We start from the raw sequence: 10933 nt of genomic DNA, 5'->3' as shown, positions 1-10933 counted from the left end.
CGGATCAAGAGGAACACCGGAGAATGCCTGCTTAACCATCTTCCAAACATCAAGACCAATGATCTCCCAATATTCTTTGAAGAAGAAAGCTTGAAACCCATCAGGACCCGGAGCTTTAAAAGAGTTCATGTGAAAAACCGCTGCTTTGACTTCCTCCATAGTAACTGGTGCCGTAAGGTTATTGCAAGCTTCCTCATTTAGAGAAGGAAGAGGCACATCACCAAGGCAACCCAAATCAACATCATCCAAATGACAGAATAAGCTTTTATAGAAAGACTCTGCTTCTTGACTCAGAACCTCTGGATCAGTTTCCCACACTCCATCCTTGAGAAAAAGGCCATGAATCTTATTATGCTTCCTTCGCGCAAGAGTTTGAATATGAAAGAATCTTGTATTCCTATCCCCGAACCTTACCCACTGCTCTCTGGACTTTTGGAACCATAGGAGCTCTTCTTGCACTAGAGTATTATTATAATCATCAAGCAACTGTCGCTCTTTCTGACGCAAATAAATACTATCCACCACTTCCAAACGCTTTTGTAAATAATTAATCTGCTGCTCTAATTCACATTTCTTAACAAAAATGTTACCAAATACCTTCGAGTTAAACTCTAGTGAATTCTTCTGTACTTTCAAAAGCTTGCCATGAATTCCTCTATTACCAGACCACCATGACTGGTTCACAATATCCCTATACCCAGGATGAGTAGCCCAAGCAGCAACAAATCGGAAAGGTCGATTCTCTTTAGGCTGAGGACGACCTTTACAACGCACCAGAATAGGGCAATGATCAGACTGAAGCCTATTTAAAACTTCTGCATAAGCCTCTGGAAAGATAGATAACCAACTATTATTTATACAGACTCGATCAAGCTTTTTTGCCACGTCAACATAATTTTTCACCCTCCTGTACCAAGAAAACTGCCTCCCAATAGTCTTCAGATCAAACAAACCACTATCCCCTAATGAAGTAGCAAACATGTCTGCTCTTTGATGAGAAAACTGACAGCCCTTAGATTCATGAGAAAATTTGACTTCATTAAAATCACCAAGAACAATCCAAGGTCCTTGAAAAACCATGGATTGTGCAACAAGATAATCCCAAAGGAGAACCCTTTTATTAAATTGAGGACTGCCATAAATACCACTACACCTCCAAATTAAATTATCAAAGTGAACCTCAACAGTAACACCCTGATCAAAAGCATCAATGAACTTACAACAAACACCCTTCATAGAGGATAGAAACCAAATACCTCCCTTATGCCCCTCTGCTTCTACTATACCAACAGAGTGATACCCCAATCTTTCCCAGAATAATTTTAAATGCTGAAAAGGGGAGTGAGTTTCAACCACAATAAAGAAAACAGGTCTAAATTTCCTAACAAGTTCCTTGCAATGCACACGGGCTAACTTATTAGAAGCACCCCTAATATTCCAAACAATCATATTTAAACTATCCATAAATAATAGGGACAGAATAAATAAGAACAAAAAACTCTAAACAGAATCACCAACCTCAATAGATGGTTTGTCCTGCGGTACTGGCACACTCTGATCCTCAATAATTGCCACCTTCGGACCTCCTGACACTACACCTGCCATGCTTCCATCTACTAAGGTTTCCTCCATTGTGCCACCATTTTTATCAACTGGCGAGTTCTGCAAGGAGGAAGGCCGATGACGCTTCCGTAGAGAAATTCCACGACGTGCAGGAGTTCTGCGTGATGGAGATGGCGCAATTTCATGTTTTTCTCGCTTCCCCATCCTAATGCCAATTGATTTACCTCCATCACCATGCAAATTGGGTCTTGGAACCCTTCTCGAACCAAACTTGTGCTGCTTTCCATCTTGGTCCTTCAAACCTGATGACTGGCCCATTGTGAATTTTCCCTTACGGAGCACTTGTTGCCAGCCCTCTCCATCATCCATGCATGCCTCATTAACATGACCATCAGGCACGTGAGGAGCCAATGATTTCGTAACCACATCCTTCCCTTTAACAACTCCTAATTTCTCACCCAAATTACGAGGATTCTCACCCAAATCACGAGCTTCTGATTCAGCCTCTTGTTGAATCTCATGATTATTGTGTGGCACTAGTGTCGGAGCTTCATTATTTTTTTCATCACCAAAGGAATTTCCGTTTCCTTCCAAGGACTCATTCTCCATGCACAACGATTTATCATGCCCATATCGTGCACAAGTAGCACAAATCAACGGTAAACTCTCGTACTCCACTTCATAAGTCACACCCTCCACTATAATATGTTTGATTACAGGCAACTCAAGATTAATTTGAACACAAGCTCGGGCATATTTTCCTCTTTCTGCAAGCTTAGTAGCCAAATCTACTTTCACCGAAATCCCTATTGCAGAAGCAATTCACAGCATTGCTTGTTCCTGGTAGCACCAAATTGGAAGTCCCGAGACTCGAATCCATACCAGCGTTGATCCAAAGGATTTTTCGCATGGCCTAAAATCCACATCCCATGGCTTTACTGCAACATAGTGACCGTCTATCAACCACAGGCCACCAAGAATGACTTTCTCACGATCCGCAGCAATATCAAATTTAACCAAAAAATATCCAAACCCCACATCCAACAAATCAAACCTCCTTTGATGCGCCATACTATCCGAAGCTTATGCATGAGAGCCGTATAGCCATAATGCTTATCCAGCACCTTGATCACGATGGCTTCCTTATAAGGTTCAGCTAGACAACTCTTTGCCTCCTTGGTAAAACTGACACTTGGGGGACGAGAATCACCCTGCTTACCTGTCACCGTTGCGATACCATCCCCAGATAAAGACCCTACTAATGCAAAGGCCTTAGACTTTTCTGCACCAATGACTTTATCTCTAAAAGAGACCTTGGATGGCTTTTCTAACCCCTCTCGAGAAGAACCCTCCTTAATACCGGATACACACCCACCCACGCTCTCCCCCTTATCTCTTCCGATGGCATGGCCATCTTCTTCACTGTATTTCACCCTCAACCGTTCGCCCCCGCTCTCTCCTTCTCTCATTCTCCTTGAGTACGGAGTACGTACTCTTTCTCTGCTAGGGTTTTTTTTTTTTTTTTTTAAATGTGGAAATCGGACCTCCGATTTATTTGGGAATAAAAACCAGACCATCCGATTTATAAAGAACAAAAAGCCGGACTTTTTGATTTGTAATTTTTTCTTTTTAAAAAAATCATAACAAACAAATCGGACTCTCCGATTTGATATTTAAAGAATTTTAAAAATCAAGTTACAAAGTAATTGGTAGATCCGATTACTGATTTCCATATCAAAATAAAATACATGCACACACTAATAGAATTGAATAGCACACATTTATCTTCCATAATAAAAAATTTAGTCGTTTTTGGCTAATTTTTTAGTTGTTAATTCAATTATTTTAATTTAATAATTTAATAATATATTTTTAACTCACATTTTTAAATATTATTAATTAATTTTGACTAAAAATAATAAATTATGTTGGTCCTCTAATATTCTCATAATTGATTATATGAAGATAAACTAATTTTAATTTATTTATTATTATGTTAGTAAAAAAAGTTAAGTGAATTGTCAATGTAATTTTTTTTACATTGACATACATATTCATTGAATTTTGTAATTTACTCTTTTTTTTTTAGATTAAAAACTAATTTTTAATCTATAATATTTTTTTTTTGTGTTTTTTAAAATTGTAGAAAATATACAGGGTCCGATTTTTGTATCTCAAATTTTTTTAATTTTTTTTAAAACACAAATTGGACGGTTCGATTTTTGTACCTCTACAAATCGATCTAATTTTTACTTCTCTAATTAAACGATTTCACATTTAAAAATAACACCAAACAATCCATATTTAAAAAAAAATCATTGCCATTCCGATATAAAAAACAAAAAATGTTCTTTTTTTGGGTAAAATCCTTTAATTTCAACCTCAGGCTTCTCAGACTAGCCCAGCCGTGATAGGCTTAACTGCTTAAGTCCTTAACTCCTTAAGGCTTATCATATATTCAGGCCCATGAGAAAGCCCAAATCATTGTATTGCAGTGCTAGGCCCGGGCTTAAGCCCGAAGGCTACATAGTCCTGCTCCACCATCCACCTTCGTCTTCTTCTTTGACAAATCGCTGTCTCCTTTCAGCTGCTGAGGACATCGACGCCGGCAAAAGAGCTTCAACTCACTGCGTAGGAAAAACACCAAAACCCAGGTAGCACACTCCTTTCTAATTCTCAATAACAATTTTTTTGTCGTTTCATTAGGGTTCTGTGCATGCAAATCCGTAACCCTGTTAATTGTTATTCCTTCTCAATTTCAATACATGGTTAGAAATTTTGATATGCGTTCATTTTATTCTGTGCGGGCTTCATATTTTATGTTTTTTTTATGTATGATTCTGAATTTAAATTGGCACAATACGTAACATAGGTCTTGTGGTGATTTTTTATCTTTTTTTTTTTATGGTTGAGATCTGAGTACTTGTGAAAATTGAATGTCGTGGTAATCAATTTGGTATAATGTTAGTATGCTACAATTTGTTAGGGAATTTGAGGATTGAGGAGTGGAGAGATAAAAAAGAAAATTTCGAAGTTTGAAACCTTTTCAAAGGGTATGTTAAGGTGTGAAAAGATGGAAAAGGAATATCTATGAGAAACGATTTATATGTAACAGTATGACTTAGATGATTGATAGACCAAAACGGTGAACTTCAAGTCAATGTTTTAGCTCATCTTTTGTATTGAAGCAGGATGTGAAGTTCTGATTGCAATGTACATTTTTATCTTAAACAGGTGATTACAGACAAATATCTCAACTATGGTTTAGACAGAGAGTGCAATTTGCTGCAATAGTAGCATGCGGATTTTTGTTGGTGTGTGTACTATATTGAGAAAATGACAAAATGTGTTTGGTGGTTCATGGTCTTTAGCATAAGTTTTCTACCTGAGATCTCTCTCCATCTTTTTTTTTGTCAAATATTTTTTTGAGAAGTTTAAACTCTATTATGTATACTGATAGAACTTTTGCTGGAAGTTGAACATTCTTTAATGAGAGCACACAGCACATTATATCATGCTATCTTATTTTCAATAGTTGTGTTGTAATTGGTTTCCTGCTGTCCCTTTGGCGTTGGATTGCACATCTTACTGTTGCACTTGTAAATTGTAACTTTAGGATTCTAGCCTATGTAGCATATGCTTTCACTCTTTGATGATTTGTAGTGTGGGTGTTTTGTGACTTTTTACCTTTGACGATTGAGTTCGTTAACATTTCACCTTTTATGGATTCAGGAAACTGTTTTGTCTCCTATTAAAAGGCATCGTAATAGATTCTCTCTTTTCAATTGGTACATATACAAGATCAGGTGGTTTGGACATAACACATAGTGTTATTTTTGCTTTGCTAAGTGTGGTGGTTATTCATATCGCAGGATACAATGACAAATGAGAATACAAGCAGTGTTGAGATAGATTATGAATATGAAGATTATAATAGTTCAAAGCGCCCAAAAATGACATCCAAAGTATGGGAAGATATGCAGCGAATCCAAACAACTGATGGCAGCAAAGCTCTGTGCAAGCATTGTGGAAAGATGTTGCAAGCTAATTGTGGGACTTCTCATTTGAAACGTCACTTAATGATATGCCCGAAGCGTCCAAAAACTGCTGATAATACTGAAGATTCAATGCCTACAGTTTGCTTCAGAGGCAGTGGCAGTGCCAAAGGTAAGCAGAATTTTTTCTGACCAAACATTTCCTATTTGTTATAGGCTCTAAGAATTTTGAATTCCCTACAGTTGAATCTCTTATACTTGATATGATTTAAGTTGCTAATAAAAACACATTACACGTCAGTTGAGAAGTTAATGCAACACAGTAGTCATTTTAGAGTACGAGATTAGTTGTTCCCTTCACTCGTTCCATTCATCTGAAATTTTAATATTTTGATAAAGAGAAAATCTACGCTACATCTATGGTGGTAAGTGGTAAGTTGACATAGCTCCTTTACTGTGTCTCTGTTGATTACATTTACATTTCATCCAACTGAATTGTGGCTCTGTGACTTTGCCATTTGTACAAAGAAAACCCTGTTTGATTACATTTCATCATCATTCACGTCTAATTGTTTTTTTCCTTGGGTAGATTCTGGATTAAACACACTGCTTATGGTTCGTCCATTAAAGGTTGAACCCGAATCCCAAGTCACAATTTATTCACAGAATCCAAATATTAGGGTACCAACTGCCATTCCATCTATAGAAAACACCCCCAGTTCCATACGAGAACTACATGAGAAAAACAGTTCCAATTTGTTGCTGTCTGGCATTGAATCCCCCCAGAATGAAGAGGAACTTGTACTGAACGATGTAGAAATGAAAGCATTTTATGCTTCTCTTGATGCTGAGACCTCAGTTACATCACCTTCCCAAGATATCTCAGCCGTTACCGAATCATCGAACAGCACACCATGTGAAGAGACCAAGAATGCATTGCAAACACTGCAAGACCTTCTCTCCAAAGACTTCTCTGCACTAGTGCATCCTGGACAGTGTGGTACCTTCAAATCTACTATAGATTACCTTTCCAAGTTGTCTTCTGACGATGGAGTCTCATCAGAAATAAAGTTGTTGATATTAGAAGTATCAAGAGAATTCACCAGGTGGAGTTGTGACTACAATGATGCTAGTAGGAAAATAGAGTCTGCCAGTGCCAACATCTTGAAAGCAGATAAACTAGAAGAGAATCTTGAAGTGAACAAGAATCAGTTCAAGGAAGTCTTGTCGTTGGAAAATGAGTTGAGCAACCAGATCGCGAGCTTGGAGCAGAAGAAGAAAGAGCTAGAAGAGCAAATAAGTGCCATTAAGGCTAACTTATCTGTGTTTCAATCAGCAAAGAACACAGCTATTAAGAGGAAAAGGGAAGTCTTTGAAGAAGCAAAGACACTCAAAGCACAAAGAGATGAGTTGAGGGACCAAGTGCCTCACTTGAGAGATGAGTGTGAAGAGGCCAAGAAAATACAAGCAAATTTAAGAGCTGAATGGACAAAGCTTGGAGAAAAATTTAGCAAAGGCTTAACTGGGGTCAATTGTGAGGACTCGGATGGTATGGCTATTCAGATATGTCAACCAGAAAATCAAATTTAAAAATCTGATTTTGATTTTATTTCATATAGATAGCTTCCTTCATACCAACTGAATGATGACCTATAAATTGCTCTGATACTTGTTAGAACTCCATGAGGAGAAAGCTAGTGACTTTAATTTCATGAGGATAATGGTTATGATCGTTCAATATGTAGTTGTTTACACTGTCAAATTATGATAGATAACGGGTTTGAGCCACTTCACCGATTTCAGTTTTTTAAATTCATTGCTTTATGATCTCAATACAAAGTTAACGTTTATTTTTTATTAACATCATTTTTCAACATTATGATCTCAATAGAAGAATTGGTCAAAGTTAGTTTGGACTTTGGACTACCCAACTAAATCTATTTTTAATATATAAAAGTAAATACATAAGTTTACCCACATTATTTTTAAGACATGTTTCTCCTCCTACTAATGCCATGTCAGCAACATTGTTTACTTGGCAAAATTTTAGAATCAACTACTCAATTTTTGTCAGCAAAAAAAATAAACTATACAAAAAAAATTAAAAAATAACTCATTAAATGTAACAAACTATACAATAAGTTTATAACCCCAATAATTAATTTCTATAAATAACTCATTAAATATAATAAACATCCATATTATAAATGTCATAATAATATTATTAATCATAATAAATTTTACGTTACAAATATTCAAATTTCATACTATTTGACCTACTTATATAAGTTTCTTATCAGTTATCACTATTCCTTCAAATAACATCAAATTTAGCACAAGAAATTTATTTCCAAACTACATAACATCTCAAACTTACTTAATGAAGTATCATTCCTTGAACAATATTACCAAACAAACAGACAATTGGTTTATCAAAGTTTGCGTGATTCGTCTGTGAAAAACATTAACAACCACAAACGAAGAGGAGCCTCTTTGCTTAGAAATGATTATATTAGATGAAAATGAAACAACTACATTTGTGGCACATGTAATCAAACACCACAATATCCAACAATAAGGTAACCCTATATACTTTTCATAATCTCATCTACCAAATTATTAGTTACCAACCCAATACTTATTGTAGGATTACAAGTATTCATAACACGCAGCGGAAGTAATAAAGTAATCCTATTGATCTATTTTGTGCTTAAAATTTTATTGAAATAAGATGGGTTAGATGCCAATACCTGAGTACCCTAGTTAATGAAAACTTTCTCCTTCAATAGTACGAAGGTACTATGTGTATCACACCGAAACTGATCCTTGTTGTCAACTCCTTGACCAATGGATTTAACTGAGAAATTTCTTGCAACTCCTTGCACCAGCAATTCTTCACTAAGAATTGGAATATTTGTGTATGTGGAGGTAAAAGAAAAACTTGTGTGTTCTTTCTTTTATCATATATACATATATATAGTATGAGATTGGTGACTGATTTGTGAATCAAATTACAACTTAATTTGAAACAGAATCAGTTGGGATCTTATCCATATTTAAAACTCATCATAGAATAAATAATTAATTATTTAATATTCTCAATTATCATATTATTATATTCATGGTGCTAGCAAAGAATATAATAATATTCCATTTGAATTAATATAATTATTTATTTGATCTAATCAAAATAATAATTAAATGATTATTTACCAAGGATTAGAACACTCGTTAGTGTGTGAACCCATAAGTTCAATACTAAGCGGGTAGTAAATTAGTCATACTAAATTTACTAATCAAGGTTGGCGTCTAGCAACGCTCCTTGACGACCCGATAATATGAAGTAATAATATTTTTACTAAGAACCCAAGATGAACAAAAGATATACAACTCCTTCCATCTTTTCAGCTCTTGGCTAACTTTTAGAGTAGGTTTGATTGTCAAACTCTAACTTGTAACCATTATTATAATGAATTATGAATGACTTAAGAAACTCATTTCTGAATGAGAAAGTATAGGGAGCCAACGTATGATTATTAGTGTTACATTATCCTGTCAGGTTATGCTTTTGGGATGAGTGGTTTCAGGACATAGTACTAGAGTTCCAGATCCGGAAGGTCAAGAGTTCAAACCTTGGTGAACCCAAAATTAGCTTTTTATTATCCCTGGTATCCGGATGGTTATTCTGGATAGTATAGGTGATGTTCATTTTATTCATAAACCAAAGATTTAGCCCATTGTACACATTGTACGCTTAGGCCATTGGCTCCCTAGCACTACTCAAAATTCATTCAAACCCCTTGACTAAGGCATTATTTATTTCATTCATTATAATCGTAGAGCTCAAACTCATTACCATAGTTAATGGATTCTATTTTGACTAATCATTAATTCTATAAGTATTTAAATCATACACAATGTCCATTCAACTAACACCGTAGGGTGTTAGGTGTCCGGAATCAAAGCATAACAAATACATTGTCAATTACTATGATAGTCGCAGGTCAAAGGAAAATTCTAATATTATGTTCATCATAAGAATATCATATTGACAAATATACGGTAACTATAACCATTAGGAATTTTTAGAGTGAGTCAGTTCAATGGTTATATCTCTATATATACCATTTATATATATAATTTAATAAATGAGATCTATTAATCTTCATCCAATGAAGACTATTATATATATATATATATATATATATATATATATATATATATATATATATATATATATATATATATATATATATATATATATATATATATATATATATATATATATACGAATCACTAATGTCCCATTTTTAGTGATTCTACGATTAAGAGCAATTTAAATTAAAAGTACTCAAAAAACGTATATCTCATTATTACGATTCCTATCGTAATTATTCGTTTCTAATTTTAATTAAGGACACTATCATAAATTATAAAAATTTATTCTTATAAAAAGAAATAATAATAATAATAATTCACAATAGTATTTTGTTGGACATACACACTTATCTCCAACACTTATTTCATATCAAAGTGCTACAACAATTTTTGTACTATTTGATGGCGAAAAAAAAGTGTTGGGCACAACTGTTTCAAATCTAATGACACTCCAGAAAAATAATGACATTGAAACACCATTCCAATTGAAAAATTTATGCAACCTTACACTTATATTTGAAGTCAAGGTAAATAATTTTAATCTAAAAAAAATTGTCAACAATACACTGTTACCAAGACATTTGTTCCAACCAAAAATACTGAACCTCAACACACATTACAACAAATAAAACAGGTAATACTCCAGAAAACATTCACTTATTCAAGACATCATTTTTATTTCTAATTTAAATTATTCATTGATTATAGGAACCAACTTCGCCAACACTAATATCATCAGACGAAGATCACATATCCATCAAGAGATTAAGGAGAAAGAAAATCATACAAATTCAAGACACATTTTCGGAAGAACATACATGCAAAGATGGAACAAACAATACAATAGAAAGTGCATACAACTCAACAATTCATAAAGAATATGCCTTCACAAGAATCTACGATAGAAAGAAGAAAGTAACAACTCTAACAACAACCAATAAAGAAAAAGGAGGACGAACACTACATAAGAAGACTAAGTCCATCAACAAAAACAAATGCAAAAATCAAACCACCAAATAAAAATATCAATTTGTACAATTCTAACATCTAAATCTTTTGTACTACAAATTATTTTTAATAAAACATCTTTCAAATTTAACTTTAATTTACACATATTTAATTTAATTTTATAAAATATAATAATTTATAATATTTATTATATACTATCATTAATTTACAGTCCCATGCATTGCCCAAGTTTTATTCTAGATCTTATT

The 10933-nt window shown here is 34.2% G+C and overlaps 1 protein-coding gene across 2 annotated transcripts; it reads left to right on the top strand.

The window, feature by feature from the left end:
* Positions 1-3920: 3920 nt before the first annotated feature.
* Positions 3921-7346, top strand: LOC112751541 (uncharacterized). Of its 2 annotated transcripts, XM_072217278.1 has the most exons (4): positions 4038-4217; positions 4798-4877; positions 5436-5730; positions 6148-7346. In XM_072217278.1, exons 3-4 carry the CDS (start codon positions 5442-5444, stop codon positions 7146-7148), a joined length of 1290 nt encoding a protein of 429 aa, XP_072073379.1. In that variant the 5' UTR covers positions 4038-4217; positions 4798-4877; positions 5436-5441; the 3' UTR covers positions 7149-7346. The 2 variants fall into 2 exon arrangements, with proteins under 2 accessions (XP_025656488.1, XP_072073379.1); XM_025800703.3 differs by lacking the exon at positions 4798-4877 and having other exon boundaries at positions 3921-4217.
* Positions 7347-10933: the final 3587 nt, after the last annotated feature.

Source organism: Arachis hypogaea, chromosome 15, assembly GCF_003086295.3.
Source record: "Arachis hypogaea cultivar Tifrunner chromosome 15, arahy.Tifrunner.gnm2.J5K5, whole genome shotgun sequence".
NCBI lineage: Eukaryota > Viridiplantae > Streptophyta > Magnoliopsida > Fabales > Fabaceae > Arachis > Arachis hypogaea.
Note: the sequence above shows the minus strand (reverse complement) of the source record. Positions and strands in the feature narration are given on the sequence as shown.

Bases quoted from the DNA above. Each gene is read 5' to 3' on its own strand.
- LOC112751541 (XM_025800703.3), top strand. From the start codon at position 5,442: ATGACAAATGAGAATACAAGCAGTGTTGAGATAGATTATGAATATGAA. The intron at 5,731-6,147 runs GTAAGCAGAATT...TTCCTTGGGTAG, and splicing joins AGGCAGTGGCAGTGCCAAAG to ATTCTGGATTAAACACACTG.